This window comes from Garra rufa, chromosome 9 (assembly GCF_049309525.1).
Source record: "Garra rufa chromosome 9, GarRuf1.0, whole genome shotgun sequence".
NCBI classification, from domain to species: domain Eukaryota; kingdom Metazoa; phylum Chordata; class Actinopteri; order Cypriniformes; family Cyprinidae; genus Garra; species Garra rufa.
Window position 1 is genome coordinate 22,913,096 of NC_133369.1, and position 21,278 is coordinate 22,934,373.

The 21,278-nt window shown below is 35.4% G+C and overlaps 2 protein-coding genes across 2 annotated transcripts in view; both read left to right on the top strand.

Annotated features, from left to right (window-relative positions):
- Positions 1 to 4,676, top strand: part of LOC141342851 (uncharacterized) — a 168,452-nt gene extending 163,776 nt beyond the window's left edge. Inside the window, exon 11 of the mRNA XM_073847416.1 lies at positions 4,112 to 4,676. Coding sequence (XP_073703517.1) covers positions 4,112 to 4,297 — 186 coding nt within the window. The 3' untranslated portion in view covers positions 4,298 to 4,676. The remainder of the gene's footprint in view (positions 1 to 4,111) is intronic.
- An 8,734-nt stretch (positions 4,677 to 13,410) lies between these two features.
- On the top strand, positions 13,411 to 20,972 carry LOC141343183 (GTPase IMAP family member 8). The gene is made up of 4 exons (XM_073847784.1): positions 13,411 to 13,438; positions 13,596 to 14,294; positions 16,011 to 16,711; positions 20,217 to 20,972. Exons 1-4 carry the CDS (start codon positions 13,411 to 13,413, stop codon positions 20,970 to 20,972), a joined length of 2,184 nt encoding a protein of 727 aa, XP_073703885.1.
- Positions 20,973 to 21,278: the final 306 nt, after the last annotated feature.

A 21,278-nucleotide genomic window follows, 5' to 3' on the forward strand; every position in this document is an offset into this window, starting at 1 on the left:
GAGCTTAAAAATTACCTATGCTGTTTTCTAATTAGAAAAATGTGTTTTTTTTTTTTTATTCTCTGAACCAAGCATGGTACATTTACCTGGAAATGTTTGTTCTTTTGATACAAATTGGTCTATTAATTTAAGTGCTGAACCTGGAATTAAATGTACAATCGAATGTAGCCATCCACTTCAGTTATGCATTAAGCAGTATAACAAATCATTCAAAAGACATTTAAATGTTCCGGTCCTGTGAGCCAGTGTGAGTTTAATGTTTAAGCGTTGCTTTATCATCACAATTAACCTTGATATCCGGCAGCGAAAAGGCCCTACAGTACATGCACACACATCAACATTGTGTTAAAATGCCCTCATGGGTCTAACTAAACCTGTGTGGCCAACAGTTGTAATGTTTGTGTGTGCGTGTGTGTATGTAAAGGTCAGGTCTGTAGAGCAGGTAGGAGTTTCAGACTCTCCTGAGGTCTTATGATCGGTCCGTAAATGAGATCCCACGAGGCCCAGAGAGCCCTGTCGCCACTCGCTGTTGCTTAGCGACTGTTCCCACGGCTCTGAGGGTGATATAAGGGAGCAACGGGCTGCCCACTGACAGTATGTGTGTGTGTGTGTGTGAGATGACCTGGTTAGTCTGCGAGTGTGAAGGACTCTGTGGTTTCGCCCCTGAGGGAGTTAAATAAGGTTCTGTGGTGCTAAAACTCATTAAATAAAAAGAAGGAAAGAGAGGAAAGAACAGCGAAGGAGAGGTTGATAAGTTGTGGGGTCACTTTCTCCGGCTTTTTAAATGACTGCTCTTTCAAGTATTAATAAGAAATGTGCTTTCTTAATTAAAGTCTCGTTGTTAGAGTAGACAGAACTTGTGTGTCTGCATGATTACAGTTCGCTGAAGAGAGGTCTGCACCCCAAACGCACTGCTAATACCTCATAAGAAATGACCTTTAAAAAAAAAATAGTATGCATTAGTCATTCTCACATGACGCTTTCTGAAAGTTGAGGAAGTTTTGATGGGGTGCAAGTCGGTCTGACGTCTATGCTCTTTTTAGCTTTGCCATCATTAGCTGCATTTATGTCACATCATGACTGTTTCTTATTCATGGCTGGTTTCCATCAGTTTTTGAGTAATCACTCAAGTAAGGGAATTTTCATAATTGTTTTTCATTAAAATTAACTCTCAATTGATAAATATTTCTTAATACAATATGTGCACACATGACAACTTTTCAATAACTTTTATTATTACGATTATTTATCTTCCTGTACTACTACTAATGTACTACTATTTTTGTCGATGGTGAAATTTCAAACAATTCTTTTGACTTTGAGTTTGTCAAATAATAATAATACACAATGTGTATAATATGGAAGCCCGTTTTCATCACTGTATAAAAAATAAATAAAATTATTATTATGAAGTCAGAATTGCAGGATATAAACTCACATTTGCAAGTTATCGAGTTATTCACCCAGAATTGCGAGATATGAACTCCCAATTCTGACTTTTTTCTTAGAATTGCATAAAAAATGTCTTGTGTGAGATATGAACTAGCAATTTTAAGAAAATATCAGTCTTTTTTCCCCTCAGAACTGAACTTTTTAACTCACAATTGTGCGTTTTTATTTCACAATTCTGAGAAAAAAAAATCTGAATCGCGAGATGTAAACTTACTTTAATTCTCACAGTTGCGAGTTTATATCTCACAATTCACAATTTTTTCTTGCAATTATGAGTTCACATCTTGTAATTCTGCCTTTTCTTTTGTGAGAAATATATTCACAATTGCGAGTAGTAAAGTCAGAATTGCAAGATATAAACTCTCAATTGCGAGTTATACAGCCAGAGTTCCAAGATATAAACCAGCAATTCTTTTTTCTCTGAATTGCGAGTTTATATCATGCAATTCTGATATAAACTCACAATTGCGAGTAGTAAAGTCAGAATTGTGAGATATAAACTTGCAATTGGGAGTAATAAAGTCAGAATTGCAAGATATAAACTCTCAATTGCGAGTTATACAGCCAGAGTTCCAAGATATAAACTAGCAATTCTATTTTCTCTGAATTGCGAGTTTATATCATGCAATTCTGATACAGTATAAACTCACAATTGCGAGTAGTAAAGTCAGAATTGTGAGATATAAACTCGAAATTGCGAGTTATACAGCCAGAGTTGCAAGATATAAACTCACAATTCTGACTTTTTTTCTCTGAATTGCAAGTTCATACCACACAATTTTAATATAAACTCACAATTGCAAGTAATAAAGTCAGAATTCTGAGTTATTTTTCAGAATTGTGTGATATACACTCTTAAAAATAAAGGTGCTTCAAAATGCCATAGAAAAACCTTTTTTGTTTAAATGGTTCCATAAAGAACCTTTAACATCTGAAGAACCTTTATGTTTCACAAAAGGCTCTTTGTGGCGAGATAAGGTTTATAAAAAGGTAAGAAAGAGATGGTTCTTTAAAGAACCTTTGACTGAATGGTTTGTTGGGGAACCAAAAAAATGTTTCATCTATGGCATCGCTGTGAAGAACCTTTTAAAGCACCTTTATTTTTAGGAGTGGAAACTCGCAATTGCATATAAAAAATCTGAATTGTGAACACACAGTTCTAACTTTAGAACACACAATTGTGAGTTAACTCAGAATTGTGAAATATAAACTAGCAGTTCTCAGAAAATGTCTTTTTCCCCTCAAAACTGGACTTTTTAAGTTTATGTCTCTCGTAAATTCGTGAAACTCGTAATTGCAAAAGTCAATTCTGAGTTAATAACTCACAATTTTGTGTTCTGAACAGAGTTGCGAGTTTATGTCTGGCAATTCTGACTTTATCACTCGCAATTGTGAGTTTATATCAGAACTGTGTGATATAAACTCACAATTTAGAGAGAAAAAAGTCAGAATTGCAAGATGTGAACTTGCATTTGTGAGAAAAAGTCAGAATTGCAAGATATAAACTTGTGATTGTGAGAAAAAAAGTCAATTCTGTTTATATCCCACAATTTTGGCTTTATAACTCGGAAACAGACTTCCATAGTATACAGTGCAATCTTTGAGTACTCAAGTAATATTTTAGGAATTATCACAATTGTTTTTTCTTAAAAAAAATCTAATTGATAGATTGTAGCTATTAATACAGTAAAATGCAACTTTTTTTTTACGTTTACATTTTTATTGTATTTATTATTATAAATCTTTCTGTACTTTACATACTGGTATATAGGCATTAAAGCACTTTGATTTTGAGTCAAGTAACAACAGTGTACATAACATACCGCTAGACTAATTATGGTGTCATTTCAAGTATGTCAGTGTTTAATACATTATCACTTTGTTTGCAGTGAATGCAGTCCTTATTTGTAGAAAAAATATGTCCTAGTTCTCGTTATATTGAGCATACTTCATGTTTACATCAGAATGTATTTGTGCTGAAGTTAACTGACTTTTTAAGCTTAATTGATTATTAAACGATCATTAATTAATCATGTGTATCCCTTTACCCACATTTGGCAGTTGCACTAAAACTGTAAAATATTCAGATATTAATTGCACTGATTCCCCTGCTGAAACGGGATGAAATCCCCTGCAAGCTTTTTTATATTAAGCAAAGGGAGAAAGTGCGGGGCGATATATTGTTTTGCAGTCACATGGAGAATTGCTTTTTTATCATGTTCTTTCAGGGTATATTTTACAGTGATAAGAGTTGAGACAGTGGGGGGATTGAATTCTCTTCCTCTCCTGGCAAGCACTCAGTCACTTGCTGAACAATTTCCCACTGATGCAGAACTCGCTTCGTTTGTGCTTGGAAAGGAGTCACTAATTTGTGGAATTTGCCAGCTGACTTCGCTGGCACTGGACCTTCTCGAAGAAAAACGGAGGGAGAGAAAGAGAGCGAGTCCTTGAAAGATGGAGAAAAGAGGAGTTAGATAAAAGAGAAATATATAGAAGAAGAGTTTTGATTTAGAGGCAACTTGTTCACACTGCAAAACATGCCAAGCCTGGAGTCAAAGCTGAGATTTCTCTTTACTCCCCAAACAAAAACTGCCACTAGTCCTCTGATAATAATCATAAGATCTGTTTCTTTTTCTCACTCTCTTTCTCTAATCTGTAGCTCTATGTGAAGCTGCGCTGTGAGGACGCACCAATGTTTGAGCATACGGAGCAGCTGCTAGCAGAGCTGGGTGGTGAAGAGCATGGGGCTGCTGATGATGATGATGATGAAGCTGGACCGTCTGTAGACAACATTGAGGATGATTTTATTGAAAGCAGTGATGAAGAAGATGCCATGGATCATTGACTCGACGTTTTTCACTCTTGTTAATTGTCTTCTATGGACTTATCCATTCAGAATGTTAAACTGAAAGCAGATGGCTGCATTTTCACACAGTTTTCTAGTTTGCTCCATCTTCTCTCTCCCTTCCAGTTACTTTCCTTCTTTTCTTCTATTCTAGTTTGATATGTCTGACTAAAGCAGGGAGATATTTTCTGTTTGCCTTATTTTTTTGCATGCTGAGACTCCAAACCATCAGGACATCTGTCACACTAATCTGGACACTGATCAAGATGGTGTTTCATAATAACTTACAGTAGTTCCTCTATCTTTACTGTTTTATTACAAACCATTAACAGTGTCAAAATAGCAAATACCAATAAAAAGACATTTTTAATTCCATAAACATATATCCATACATTTTCTTTTGCTGAGATGCTGAAATATTTTAAAAACAAACAGCGAAATACATGTTTATGTTTCCTTGAAATGATGGTGAGGATAATCATAACGATGATAATGGTGTGAAAACATTGTCTCATTCAGATTTTATTATGACTTTAGGTCCTGGGTGAATGTAATCATTCATAATAAAGAATCTGTGCAATGAGCCCACTAGCTGGAAGACATTTCAGTTTTAACGTACTTGAGTGTTTGTTAATTTCGTTCCTCTAATGATAAACTTAAGGATCATTTTGGTTGTGGATGTGCTAAAATAGTTTTGTTTATCCTGATGCAGTCTGCAAAAATGTGGTGTAATAATGCCACCATCACAATACATTATTATAATGGGCCTTGGTGTTTGTTTGTTTTCTCTTTTCTGATGGTCTCTGTTTGTCATCTAGTTTTCACAGAGAACCGTTTTTATGATCTGCCTCAGTTTTTCCCATCAAATATTTCAGAGACACTAGAACAAGCCTCTTGAGTTCAAATGAGACATTTGGTTTCATTTTGTGAATCCTAAGCAAATCTCATAATCCGATCACACGAGGCCTGTCGGTTCCCAGCCCTAATAAAGATTCTAAAGTTTTAATTATGGACTTTTAGCTTCTCTGAGATGGAAAGCCTGGATGAAATATAGTCACTTTTTTATTTAAGTTTTATGTATTTCTGACATATGCTCATAAAAACAAGTATAATCCTTTTATACATACACTAAAGTTCAAAAGATTTGTAAGATTCAGTAAGATTTTCTGAAAGATGCCTCTTATCTCCCAAAAAAGCTCTCAATAGGCAAACGGTTCAACACTGCAGCTGGAATTGCAAAAATGAAAATTAGCCCATGATTTACTCATCCTCCAGGCATCCTAGGTGTATATGACTTCCTTTTTTCAGACGAATCCAATTGGAGTTATATTAAAAATTATCTTGGCACTTCCAAGCTTTAGAATGGCATGGGTGGGTGTTTCTCTTCATCAGTCTAAAACAAGTCCAATAAAGTGCATCCATCCATAATAAAAAGTGCCTCACGCGGCTCTGGGCCTCCTGTAGCAAATCGATGCGATTTTCTTAAGAAAAATATCCATATTTAAAACGTAATAATTAGGGATGTAACGGTATTGTAAATACTGTCATACCGCAATAACACATTTTTTCGATACTACCGTGGTCGCATGACTCGATAAAACTTCTGAGAAAAGTTTGCTCAGGCGAATGGAGCGAACGGGAGGTAGCGGGAACTACATTTCCCATCAGCCCAGGCGTGGCCATCATCCTTTGCGGTCTGTTGTCGCTACAGACTGTAGCAGCAAGGAAAAGAGATGGAAATGGTCGAACCTGCTCCGTCTGCAGTGCGTATGCGTTACGTATTCTTTTCAGCACCCATGTTAACGGATTAGAGCGTTCAGACTGCACGCGGTTGCTGTCCGGCAGTACGTCCTAGAAGTGGTGCCTTTGCAGCAGTGCAGCGATCGTTTCGGCACCGAGTCTATTTTTTGCTGCGCTGTATGCGCTGAATTAATGTTACAGTGCATTGTTCGCTGTAAAAATGAACATGGATTGACACGGAAATGTACCATAAATGCATATAAATGAGGTCTACTGTGTTTCACAGTCAACACGTGGCTTTTTGGCTATGTTTAAAATAAGGAAAGGTGCAGTTTTAAATAAACTAGGCAACATAATAGATGCACTTGTCCAGGTAGAAATTTTTTTTAATAAAGATTGTTTTTTAATAAAGATTTAATGCGAAAGAAAGGCATGAGAGCCTACTGCACTGCAAAAAATGCTTTTCTTATTTAGAATTTTGTCTTGTTTCCAGCCAAAATATCTAAAAAATCTTAAATCAAGAATGATTTTCTAGACAAGTAAAAATTATTGTCTTGTTTTTAGTAAAAACAAGCCAAATTAAGTGAGTTTTTGTTTAAAACAAGCTAAATAATCTGCCAATGGGGTAAGAAAAAAAATCTTATTTCAAGCAGACAACTAGATTCAGACAACTCATTCAGCTAAACTGATTTGACTGTTTTTTACATGCTTTAATAATTTTTTGTTACTAAAATTGAAAAATTTAAGTTTCTGTTTCAAAGTTTACAGATAGATGGCTAATTTGTATGCCATTGATATGTTCAGTGTTCATGTAAACTGTTTAAAAACACTTCTGGCACTTTTTTCGAGTCTCTTGATTAGTTTTGTTTTTCCTGTAAATGATTCAATAAATACCGTACCGTGCCATTCATACCGTACCGTGAAGTTTTGATACCGTTACATCCCTAGTAATAATCACTTTAATTTAGCTGGTCGTACCCGGAAGCAGCTCCAGACGGATGACGTAATACGTCGGCGTTGTGCATGTATGAAAATGTCGGAGGATTTCGATATAAACCAAGAGGAGACTGGATTTCCTTTGCTAAAGTATGGATGGATGCACTTTATTAGACTTGTTTTGGACTGATGAAGAGAAAATCTGAATTTTCAACATTACTTAAGTCTTCAGTGTCACGTGATCCTTCAGAATCATTCTAATTTGCTGATTTGGTGCTCAATAAACTATTATTATGATCAATGTTGAAAACTGTTATGTTGCGTAATGTTTTGGTGAAAACCATGACAAATTTTTAAAAGTTTAAAAGAACAGAATTCATTTGAAATAAGTTTTTTGTTCACATTGTGAACATCTTTAACATCAATTTAAAACATTAGTATTGGCATTATATAGTTTATACACTACATATTGTGCTTTACACAAGTTGTTTTAGTCTTGCAAGGACGTTGGGATTATGTACACCTACAGTTGGGAGACACAGAGCATGTATTATTAATTCATTGGAAACAGTGACAAGAAAGGAAATGTCAGAAAGCAGAGTATGACTTTATAAATGAGAAACATTTATGCTAAAGCATGTCAAGGTTGAGATATCATATGTGTACTGATCATTCAGTGATATGTTTAATAATTCCTGAATGATGAATGAGTGTGCTGGCTGCAAAATGGATAAAACCTACTTTATGCTTTGTTCTTACACAGTGAAGGCCATTATGTTAAGCTCCCTTACAGAAAAACACCGGAAAACAACAGCCAAACGGGAAGAGATCGATGATAAATTGGTCACCTGAATAGCACGTCTAACTCACAGCAGAAGTCACAGTGTCTGCACTTGTCAGGTAAGTCTCAGTGATACATTTAGAGTGAATTTTTCTCCTGAGGGTCAAGATTACGCCTTGTACTGGTCGTGATTTCAATTATAAAGGCTAGTCATCCATTTCCCCTTAGGATTTGGCAATACAAAGCTTCAATGTCACAAGACTCGTCACTTTTTGATCATGACATTGGATGGAACATACTTGAATCAGACAAAGCCAGCTGCCGTTTACACCTTTATATTCGGTTGTCATCACTAAACGAATTAATTCTCACTTTCCAGTAGCTTTCCTGTCAATTTTATGTTTCTTGAGAGAAATGTGATGGCATGCTATGCCTTAAGGGTAATATGCTCCCCTGAGTTCTCGTGTTTTGTTGACTCGTCTCCTCATCCATCGAAGGGTCGATTTTACACTTGGGCTTTTAGAATAATGGAAAGGCACTTAAGACGGCAACACGCTTTCCACAGGGGAAAGCAGCGGGAGGATGAACATTGAGAACATGTTAAATTGCGTTTATGGAATAGGGCTGTAGAGTAAAAGTGTCAAGGGCAAGACTACTATTAAAATCTCTTATCTAAGCTCAGGTTTACTATCTGTTAGGCTCATTCTGAGGTAGGAGTTTTTACTTGTCTGTACAGAAATGTTGCTTTTTCCACAAATGCGGAATATATTTGTGGCCTATGACTTTTATAAAAGCAGTAGAAACACAAACACCATGCTTTTCAGCCATTACAAGTAAAGTTGGTCATTCCGAATATGTGATTTCTCGAATGTTGCAGGTTTTTTCGTGGTGGTAAAACGTATCACTAGCTATAAACCAACATTTAGCTCCAACTGAATGATAGCCTTATTTAGGCTTAATTTTTTAACTCTGATACTCATTCTAGCCTACACCTGTAAAAAGTCTTCACCAAATTCAACTTTAAAAAACCTAAGTTTAGCAACTGTCTTAAATTTTTAAGTTAAATCAGCTTAAAACTAAGTAATTTTAACATATTACAATAAAAATGAGTTTATTTAACTTGTGAGTTGAAATGACTTAAGTTGATTTAACTTAAAATTTTAATGGCAGCTGCTAAACTTAAGTTTTTAAGTTGAAACTGGTGAAAACTTTTTACAGTGTAGTTTTCACATAAATTGGGGTTCACAAGTCTCAAATTTTGGTAGTAAGATTGCAAAAATCTTCTAACAGGAAGGAATACAAAATACAACAATCTGTATATAATCTAGTTTGACAGTCATGACTTTCTGAAGGTTTACGAAGGGATGGTTTCAACCCCCAAAAAAACCATCATAATTTCACCCTCATGTTGTTTTAAACCTATATGACAACAAATAAATTTTATTTAATTTAAAGAATGTTGGTAACCAAACCATGGTAACAATTTTATTGACCTTTTTTAAGAGATAAAAATAAAATCTTATGTTCTACAGAAGAAAGTAAGTCAGAGTTTTGGAATAATATCAGGATGCGTAAATGGGTTTTGGGTGAACTATCCCTTTTAGCACCATTTGTTAAAAAAAAAAAAAAAGACAAAATCAGGCTCCATTTTGTATCATATTCATGGAAAGTGCCATTTGCGGTTTTCCCTGTTACTCGTCACCATCACTGTACAGCCGTGGGTTATATGGAGGATTGAGTAGAAAGGCTGAAGCACATTAATAACAACTCCAATGACTAATGAGAGCTCGGCTGGAATAGGAGATATTTTTGGTTTCGTGTCAGAAACTCCTCTATGGTGTACTGTATAGGGTTTACTGGCTGCACAGCCTAACACGCTAATTACCGTTTTTTTTGTTTTTTTTTTCTGGAACAAAATGAACATGCACCTCATTTGTTAAATGTAGAACTACTAAAAGTACTTTATAAAGCTCCTCTATAAAACTCCCTTATATATTGTACAGGTAATTAATGTTTTTGCAAAGAGGGAACAGAGCTTGTGTAGATAAGGTGTTACTGTATGGACCTTAAATGTTTTATTCTTGGTGATATCTTCTATGTTAAGTTAAAGCAGTAGATGTTGCCATTATTTTAATTACCGGCATGCTCTTTCAAATACAGAAATAGCTTTGTCTTTGCTCCTGGAAGGCATGCAAATGGGATTGAAGAGAGAAAGCAAAAATCTAATTATTCAGTCAAATGAAAGTACTCTTATTAAGTGGGAATCATTCAGAGAGATTCTTTGTTTTTTTACAAACAGATAATCACTCTTCAGTATTCACAATCAAATTATCTTGCTGTTTATTCACTGCCTCAAGTTTTTAATTTAAAACTGCTTTTGTTTTCAAGAGAAGAGGCTTTTGTTTATAGCTAGGAGTCGAAATATTGATGGTAAGTTTAGATCAGTTCTCCTCCAGTTCAATTTAGCAATCCAAAGTGATTTTGGGGCTCGCGGCGTGCCAAAGCCTCTTCAAACTAAAGCGACTAAGTAAGTGGATATAGATTAAACACAGCTGAATTTTAAGTGCATGTCAACCGGTCTACCTCCCAAATAATCTGCCTCATCTCTTTGAAGAATTCGCATTCATCCGTGTGAGAAAATAATCTCGGAGCAGAGAGAGATCCTAGCACAGATACGCCTGTGGCATATTGCAATCCTAAGCACACGAATGGAAGAGAAGCCACGCTTTGGAAAGGTTTTCGAGGCAGTTTGTCCTCAGATAAGTCTAGATAGAGGGATTGTGGAAGTATAATCCGAGTAACATTATGAGCCCTCCTAACATTCTCCTTATCGGAGCTTGGGCTGCGCACCCACGGAGGCTTTATTTCCTTACAGAATGAGAGAGAAACAAGTGTGACCAACATCACTGGAGGCGGCGCAGGTTCCAGCCGAGCAGAACTTTCCAATTACCTGATACACGGGCATATAAACAGAGAGTTAGGTCTGTTTAAGCCAGCAAGTTCCTTAGAGATAAAGACAGATTCTAATCTCTGTTATTGTGTTCTTAACCTTCACTTTTCATGTTTTACTAGCAGTAATCCTCCACTGAGAGATGCAGATAACAGTGATAATGATGTACGAGCTAAATGCAACTTTAATGGCTTGTACTGACTGAAAAACAAAGGCACAGATCTTCTGCTTCAAACTAAACGCCGGTCCTGTGTGGCTGAAGCGCTAATTAGATTTATAGACTGAAGGGGACTTCTGAGACCATATGAATCATCTGTAATTTGATAGAAAATGTGATAAGACTCGCACAAACATCATATTTACATAAAAAGTTTTAAAATGGAAAAAAACACTTGCATGCAAGCCTGCAAAATGATACTGTTGTGAATCAAAGCAAAGCCTTTTAAACCCATTTTTATCCAGAGTGCTGTCAAAGGATTCACTGTACGGCTCCTCTCCACATAGTTCTCTCTCTCTTTCTTTCTTTCACTCAAGGTCTGTCTTTTCAAGGTTATAAGCAATTTCTGCATTCCCCCTCTAGTTCTGTGAAATCTGATATGGCCATATCTGTCCCTGACTGATCTTAGGCGTCTGTGTGTTGTACATCAAAACAAGACAAGCACTCGCTGACACTGTCCATGAGTCATTGCTCGCACAACCTCTCGGCCCATTTCTCCTATTCTCTTTTCTGTCTAACATATATATTCATCTTTTGTGATCTATGTCAAAGGAGAGTGTGAAACTCCTTTTTCATTTGCAGACACTTATTTGGGCACCGGCGGGTGTAAGTGTGAAGACATTCCTTGCAATATGAACATTACATGTTTAAAGATATACATGAGAATGTGTGTAAAAATTAACATAACTGCATGCAAATACATAAAACATTTAAAACAAAAAAGAAACTTCATAAGATAAAATGTAAGGTACATTTATACAACAGTTTAGTGCCATGTTAAAAAAAGAATCTAAAGTTATGAGATAAAATTTGAAATGTTCGAGAGTAAGGTTGAAATGTTTCGAGAATAAGGTCGAAATGTGTCGAGAATAAAGTCAAAATGTGTCGAGAATAAAGTCGAAATGTGTCGAGAATAAAGTCGAAATGTGTCGAGAATAAAGTCAAAATGTGTCGAGAATAAAGTCAAAATGTGTCGAGAATAAAGTCGAAATGTGTCGAGAATAAAGTCGAAATGTGTCGAGAATAAAGTCAAAATGTGTCGAGAATAAAGTCGAAATGTGTCGAGAATAAAGTCGAAATGTGTCGAGAATAAAGTCGAAATGTTTCGAGAATAAAGTCGAAATGTTTCGAGAATAAAGTCGAAATGTTTTGAGAATAAAGTCGAAATGTTTCGAAGATTAAAGTGTCGAAAAAATGTTGACATGTTTCGAGAATAAAGTGTCGAGAAAAATGTTGAAATGTTTCGAGAATAAAGTGTCGAGAAAAATGTTGAAATGTTTCGAGAATAAAGTGTCGAGAAAAATGTTGAAATGTGTCGAGAATAAAGTCAATGTTTCGAGAATAAAGTCGAAATGTTGGGTCGACTTTATTCTCAAAACATTTCAACTTTATTCTCAAAAACTTTCAACTTTATTCTAGTAATTTTCGACTTTATTCTCAAAATATTGCAACTTTAATTTCAAAATCTTAGAGTTTTTTTTTACGTACTAAAATGCTGTCGTACATTTATAGGCTTTTAAATTGTTGAATAAAGTCTTTTTTTTTTCTTTGAGCACAAAAAGTATTCTCGTAGCTTCATAAAATTACAGTTGAACTACTGATGTCACATGGACTATTTTAACAATGTCCTTACTAGCTTTCTGGGCCTTGAATGTGTCAGTTGTGTTGCTGTCTATGTAGGGTCAGAAAGCTCTTGGATTTAATCAAATATATGTTAATTTGTGTTTAGTAGATGATCGAAGGTCTTACAGGTTTGGAACGACATGAGGGTGAGTAATTAATAACAATTTTTCATTTTTGGGTGAGCTGTCCCTTTAAATATAATATTTCTTTCAAATTATTCAAACAATAATTTGTCAGTCCATTTTGGGTTTCTTCTCATTTAAATCACCTGTTTCCAGGTCACTAATCAAATAATCAAAATAGTTCACTTAGACATGCAGCTATTATGGCCATTATAATCAGTAATTCATTTCAATATCCAGGATGGATATGTGCAAGGGGCTCTTAATGGATGTGTCCATTTAAATTGGTCAATGTAATGGAAACAGAACCCTTTCTTACAAGACTCCATAAAAGTCTTGAGTCACTTGTTCAGCCTGAATAACCAGTTTTGCTCATATTTGTTGTGCACACAAGAATAATATTCTTCATTTCACTGTCAGCTCTTCTGCTGTGATGAGAACAAAGGTAAAAACCTTTTTCCCTTTTTCACCTCACTTACTCTTACTTCTTTCACAGATAGCTAATGGCTTCTAAAAGCTTGTTGAAAAGCGCTGTAAATGTATGGGGTGGTAATCTTGTCATTTTAAAAGCATCATCCATTAGCTTGATCTTGGTGCCACAAAAACACATTAATACAAAGTTGAAGATGGAAGTCATTTTATTAACCTTCTCGTATCATTTAAATGGTGCGGTAACTAATTCAGACCAAAAGTGACATTATTTCTAAATATTTTAGGCTGGGTTATGAATACGAGAGTGCAGCGATGGCTACATGTGAAGCAAGTGAATCCGGTAAGTTTCCTGATTAACACATTTCAATTCTTGGTGTCTTCTAGCATTGGGATTTTGTATTTAAGAAAAGCTTAAATCTAAATGTCTAGATCTATAGTCAGCAGGGAGCAAGACATCATGTTTTTGATATTAGGAATGCATTGTCTCTTATTGGCAGGAGTCCAGCTTCTCTTTGATTTGAGAATTGTGTTATTGGGCAACAGAGCAGCAGGGAAAACCTCTTTGGCAAACCTAATAACAGGTCATGCAGAGTCTCATCTAAGGAGAACGGCCCAGTGTGTGAAGATGCATGGAGATATCGCCGGAAGGCAGGTCACTGTAGTTGATACTCCGGGCTGGTGGAAGAACCTTGTAAAAGAAACCCCTGAATTTCAAAAACAAGAGATTGTGCTTAGCATAGCTCATTGTCCTCCTGGGCCCCATGCGGTTCTGCTGATCATACGTGTCGATGCTTTATTCAAAGAAAAACACAGGAGGTCGGTGCAGGAGCACATGGAACTTCTGAGCGAAAGAGTCTGGAAACATACTATAGTTGTGTTCGCGTATAGAGACCAGCTACAGGAGCAAAGTCTAGGAAAGTACATTGGAAGTGAAGGAGAGGCTCTTCTGCTCTGGCTAGTGGAGAAATGTGGACACAGATATCATGTTCTTAATACTGAGAGGGCCACCGGTACGCAGCTTACAGGGTTACTGGAGAAAATAGACGCGATGGTCGTGGGAAACGGTGGCTGTTATTTTGAAATGGAGAGAAAATGGTTGCACAAGGTAGAAGGAACAATGACGAAGAGATACATGAGAGCAAACCAGAGAAGGAAGATGGTACAAGAACAATGGGAGACTCCACTTGTACGACAAGGTAATTTCTGATAAGTGTTATTCCTAAAAAATATAAAGTGTTCTCAAATATTTTCTTGAGAGCATCTTTTATCTTCTTCTTTTAACAAGAAAATGTAAGACAAGTTGAAGGTTAACCTAACTTTAAGAGGTTATTCACAATATTATTATTAGGAACATTCTTTTCAGGAATTTATATTCATTCTTAAAATTAATAGTTCACCCAAAAATGAATTAATTATGTCTTTCCAAACCTTTGTATATCTATGGAACACAAATTAAGATATTTTTGATGAAATACAAGATTTCGTTTCATGAAAATGCTTATTCATGCGTCAAAGACTGACACAGAAAACTGTTTGAAGAAATTGATGAATAAAGTCAATATTTTTTCTTGGTGGGCAAAAAGTATTCTTGTAGCTTCTTAAAATTACAGCTGAACCACTGACGTCACATGGACTATTTTAACGATGCCCTTACTAACTTTCTTACGTTGTTCTCGATGCAGGGTCAGAAAGCTCTCGTATTTCATCAAAAATATCATAATTTGTGTTTCAAAGATGAATAGAGGTCGTACAGGTTTGAAATGACATGAGGGTGAATAATACAGACAGAATTTACATTTTTTTGGTGGACTATCCTTTTAGGAAATGTTTTTGCAGTACAAAATATTCTCAACTTCATTGTTAAGTTAGAAAAGAACAAGAGAGTAGCAGTTAAGAAGAACTTTATTCTTAATGTTTTGTGATAACCACTAGATAACCACTTTTAAAAGAATAGTTCACTCAAAAACTACAATTCTCTCATTATTTTCTCTCATTATTATTAGCCTCATGTTGTTCCAGATCATTAATTCTGAGAAATTCTTAAGACTTCTTTCCCGTTTAATGAAAGTGAATAAGATCTGGAGCTGTCAAACTCCAAAATGACAAAAACATCATTATATTGAACAATTTCCTGATTTGTACATCTTCTGAAGTCAAATGATTCAAATTAGCCAAACTTATCCACCCTTTTCTTCTATGCTGAAGTACACCTATAGGCTATTATCCACTATAGGGAAATAATGAGAAGAATAACAACATGCAGTAAATAGTAAAACTGTTTGCACTACAAACCAGTGCGTTCGTAATGAAGATGATACATTAAAATGGTATGGTCAGACACACCAGTTTGCAGTATCAAGCAGCAAACGATACAGCTAAAAATAGTTGTACGTGGATGAGACCGGAAGCCAGATCCATAAAATTTACAAATGGCTGCACCCACTCTTACAGGGGAAAAAAGGTGGATGATAAACCAAAATGTAAGTCAATTAGTTTTCCTCTCTGCTGCAACTTTTAAATCACATATAATAGACTACAAAAAACAAATATGGACACCCAATTCTTTTAGTTGTTACTTTCAGTGACAATATGTCTAAAGGCGCCATATTTGAACTTAGACATCATTAAAAAAAACATTATTTTAGCTAAAGTATTTGTATCAATACTGTGTGCCTTTTGCCCCATGCTGGCCCCCCTTGCCACCTCATACATTTATACGATTTTTATACAAAATGAACGACTTGTATGATTTATATTCACACAAAATCTGTTGCTCCATAAATGTTCAATACAGACGTATAGTTTTTTCTGCAACCATACATATTGGGCTCAGTGAAAAGCAAATTTTTTCTTAAGGTCCTTTAGCACCATTGTACCCTAATAAATGAGTTTACTTTATCTTGTTTTACCAGGTCACAAACATGTCCACCTTTCTAAGATGAGGCTGATAATGTTAGGTTTCCGAAGAGCTGGGAAGAGTTCCGCTGGAAACACCATTTTGAGTATGGCGACATTCATCTCGAAGAGAACCACTTCGTGTGTGAAAAGACAAGGCGAGGTGGACGGGAGACATGTGACTATAGTGGACACTCCAGGCTGGTGGAAGTCTCTCCCAGTGGCTGACACTCCTGAACTGGATAAAGAGGAGATTTTACTCGGCATGTCTTTCTGTCCACCTGGACCACACGTACTTCTGCTGACCCTGCGTGTAGATGTGTCATTCACAGCAGCAGAGAAGCAATCAGTAGAGGAGCACATGGAGCTTCTTGGGGAGCGAGTGTGGGCTCATACCATACTGCTGTTCACCCATGGAGATTGTCTGGGGGACGTGACTGTTGAAGAGTTCATTGAGAGTGAAGGGGAGGCGCTAAAGTGGCTAGTTGAGAAATGTGGGAACAGATATCACGTCCTCAACAATGCGAACTGGAATGATAGCAGTCAGGTCACAAACCTGCTGGAGAAGATAGAGAAGATGGTGGCACAAAATAAAGGCCATTATTATGAGACTGACCTTAAGACACTGAAGGAGGTGAAGCAGAAACGGAAAGCAGTGGGAAAAAAAGCAAAGGCAAGAGCAAAGAAACAAAGACAGATGAGGAAGATGAACAGTACAGTGAAGGGTAAGATACTAATTTTACACATTTACACATTCATAAGTAGCAAGGGTATATTTGTAGCAATAGCCAAATATACACTATATGGGTCAAAATTATCGTTTTTTTATGCCAAAAACCATTAGGATATTGAGGAAAGATCATGTTTCATGAAGATATTTTGTAAATTTCATACCGTAAATATATCAAAACTTAATTTTGGATTAGTAATATATGCAACTTTAAAGGGGATTTTCTCAATATTTCAGATTTTCAAATATTTTCCTATCCTAACAAACCACACATCAATGGATAAAGCATATTTATTCAGCTTTCAGATTATATATAAACCTTTTTGACTGGTTTTGTGGTCCAGGGTCACATATGAGGATCATATTTTTTCCCCAAGCACATTTTACCAATTCCAAACCACATCAATCTTAATAACTACTATTAATTTTGTATTTAATTATTTATAAGTGATACTGTATATAATTGTCCATGAAGGCTGGAAGTGAAAAACTTCTTATTCAGGTGTGCATAATTATTAGGCAGGTTTTCTTTTACAGATAAAATGAGCCAAAAAAAAAAAGAGAGATTTAACTGACTGAAAAATTGAAAAGAAAAAAAGTTTAAATAAGCAGGTTGAAATGTTCCCACTACATTTGCAAAAATCTCCATACACATGTTGGTGCATCTAGCACAACTGTTTGTTTGTACAAAGTCAGCAACGTACAACTGAAAAAGGAACAAGAGCATATCATTAAAAAGAGACAAAGGGATGATCCAGAGGAAGATAAGTGCTCTTGTTGAAAGTATTTCAATGCATGTAATATTGTGGTGATGGAAGGATACAGAGTTCAAATTGCAAATTAAGTTTATTCTTTTGTAGATTTTTATGCTCTTTGTTTGTCTTTGAAAAACAATGTTTAATTTTGATGAGAAAGTTTTGCCGTCTGCTAGGAGTTCAGTGTGCGCTTTTGAGTTGAGTCTGAGTGCTTGTCTGTGTGTACAAGGCTTTGGGAATGTGATATTTGATAATGAGCTTTAAGTAATGTTTATAGCTTTCTTTATATTAGTCAAAACTTGTTGGGTAAAAACTAATTTTACCAAACGTTTGGCATTCCAAGCATATTCCTCAAACCAACATTTGTTATCAAAACAAAGTTCTTGAATAATGGGTTCTTTGCAAGCCTGTTCACTGAGGAAAAACATTATAGTTCCGTAATTTAAATTATGAATCAGAATTGTGAGATAAAACATTGCAATTACCCTTTTTTTTTGTTTGATTGTGACAGAAATTTGTCAACCGATAGAGATTTTGGACTACCATCTCTATCACGGTTACATGCTTAGGTGACATTGCTGTGGTACTGTATGTGGTCATGAAAACTTATAATTTGTGCGTTTTTAAGCATTGCAGTTCAAAAACAAGTGATTTTAAGCCAGTGAAAGAGAGCTAATTTCGCTATATGTGCGCTCTGTCAAAGAGGTGTGTGCACATGAAGGCAGTGCTCATAAAGAGTGGGAGTACTGAACAAGTTATTTTTGCCACTTTATACTGTAGGCCTCGAATGGTTAGACTTACACACTTGTATTTGACAAATTACCCGTCTTTGCAAGTATCCTCATAAACACAGCAATTTAAGTTTTAAGTGAAAGTAAACAGCTTAGAAAGAAAACACATGTAACAGTATATTGGATCCTGGCAGCTCTTAAAGTGACAGCAGTCTAATATTCCTGCTGGCTGTCATTCATGTAAATCACTAATTACTAAATCACTTTTGTAACTTTAATAAGACGAAATATATTTGAATTTACACTGTGAAGAATATGCTGTGTTTTATACATTTGTGACCCTGAAACACAAAGTCAGTCATAAGGGTCAATTTTTTGAAATTGAGATTTATACATCATCTGAAAGCTAAATTAATAAGTTTTCCATTGATGTATGGTTTGTTATAGAACAATAGGACAATAATTGGCCGAGATACAAGTGTTTGAAAATCTGGACTACAAATCAAAATATTGAGAAAATCACTTTTAAAGTTGTCCAAATAAAGTTCTTAGCAATGCATATTACTAATCAAAATTACGATTTGATATATTTACGGTAGGAAATGAACAAAATATCTTCATGGATCATAATTTTTACTTATTATCCTAATGATTTTTAGCATTAAAAGAAAAATCTATAATTTTGACCCGTACAATGTATGCATGTATACCTGTGCTACTTAAGACTGGTTTTGTGGCCCAGGGTCACATTTGATTACTTTATACAATATATGTAGCATTTCTTATTTATTTGTTCTACTGTAATTTTTTGTCCTATTGCTTGTAATTGGTTTCTTATTCTTATTCAATCACTGATTGTTTACCTGTCTTCAGTGAGCTTAAGTTGTTGAGTTGTTGTTGTTTTTTATTAAGTCTAGTATTATTTTTTTTGTGATATTGACACTAGTGTCAAGATTTATGAAATGTTTATGGTTTAAAAAAATGTTGATATCATAAAGACCTTATTTAAAGCAAAAATAACTATATTGCGATGTATATTGTTACCATAAAATAAAATTACTCATATCGTGATTTAAGGTTTTAGTCATATCGCCCACCCCAGGAAGAAACAGGCTTTCATAGAAACCATAAATTAAGGGCTTTTTGATTCCTATATTAAACATTAGATGGAGAATTTTGATAACAAAAACTCTTGCAATACTAAATTCTGAATTGCAAGAAACAAATTCCAAATTATGATATATAAACTCAGAATTGGCCTCTTGCCAACTGAAACTTGCAACTACCTTTTTTTTATGGCAAAAACAGGTTTCCATGGCTTTCAGTTTATTTATAACAGTCATAACAATTTATTTATGTACAGAGACTTTTGACTTATGAAGTGGAGTTCAAATATTTGGGTAGTGTCGCTAAATGTTAATGCTCTATCATGTCATAAATATCCCCTACACCAAACACAACCCTAAACCTACCTGACAGCATTAACAAATGCAAAAGTGATATCATGCTATTTTAACTTCCTTGTGCAGATTTGAGCTGTTTTGTCCATAGTTTCATAGGTTTGTACCGGAACTCAAGTGCAACGCCGTATCGTGTAACGTACCGAGCAAACCTACTGAATTTGAAAACTCATGTATATGAAGCTGTATATGTGGCGACAATGTTCAAAAGTATCAGTTTTCAAATTGCACAGGATGTTAAATTTGTTTTAAAGTCATATTATTATGCAAGTAACTGTGTGAAAATTAGGCTTTATTTATTAAAACTCTGTACTTGTAAGTCATACTTTGTGTAAAAAGGAATAAGTTGTCTGAGTTTTACTTTCAACTGGAAACTGCACTGATTCATACAAATAAGTATGTTTTTGGGGTTTTTTTTCAGTTTTGCAGAAATGTGTATAGAGGCACATATTTCAACAATATAATGTTATTCCTATGAAGGTTGTGGCTTATATTAAAGATCAGTTGTAATCCTTTTTTTTTTTTCATATCTTTAGATGTTGGAAAGCATTTCTCAGAATTTTGTCTTGTGCTGCTGGGTTATGGCGAAGCTGGGAAGAGTTCAACAGGGAACACCATCCTCGGCAGACAGGTGTTTGGGTCAAGAAGAACAGCTCGGTGTGTTCAGAGACATTTAGAGGTGGGAGGACAGCAGGTCAGCATCGTAGACACCCCTGGCTGGTGGAAGCATCTGCCTATAGAACAAACTCCTGAACTGAATAAAGACGAAATCACAAAGAGTGCATCTCTCTCCACTTCTGGACCGATCGCTTATATTTTGGTCCTTCGTGCAGACTGTTCCTTTAAAGAGCAGGAGCGGAAAGCAATGGAGGATCATTTGAAGCTTTTAGGCTCCTCGGTTTGGGATCACAGTATAGTTCTTTTCACTTTTGGGGACCTGCTTGGAGACAGAGCCATCGAGCAGCACATTGAATGCGAGGGAAAAGCTCTGCAATGGCTTGTTGACAGATGTGGAAACAGGTATCATGTTTTTAATAATAAGGCTAAGGGTGAGAGCCATCAGGTCAAAGAGCTGCTGGAAAAGATACAGGAGATGATTGCGGCAAACAGTGGCTGCAATGACAAGGACATGCAGGTGCTACAAGAGATGACGGAGAGGAGGAAGGTGGAGGAAGACAAAGCAAACAACAGACTGAAGATGCAGGGACAACGAGAGGAAGATGAATCCGATGATGTGTTTGATGACGGTGAAGATGAAGTCATCTGGGAGTCGAGAGCGTGGAGATGGACGACAGCTGTGTGAATTTATGAGGGAAAAGTTACAAAGTTGTGGAAATCATTTTTATAATCAGTGCTTTTGTTTTGTTTTTGAGTAAAAATATCTAAACATTATTATTAATATTATTATAAATAACAATAAGTATTAATAATAGCAAATAATTATTAATAATAATAAAAATGAATATTATTATTAGTAGTAGTATTACTACTATTATAAATTGTAATTGGGCTTATTAGAGTTAGATGTGATAGAGATATATGTAATAATATGTAAATTATATATATATATATATATATATATATATATGTGTGTGTGTGTGTGTGTGTG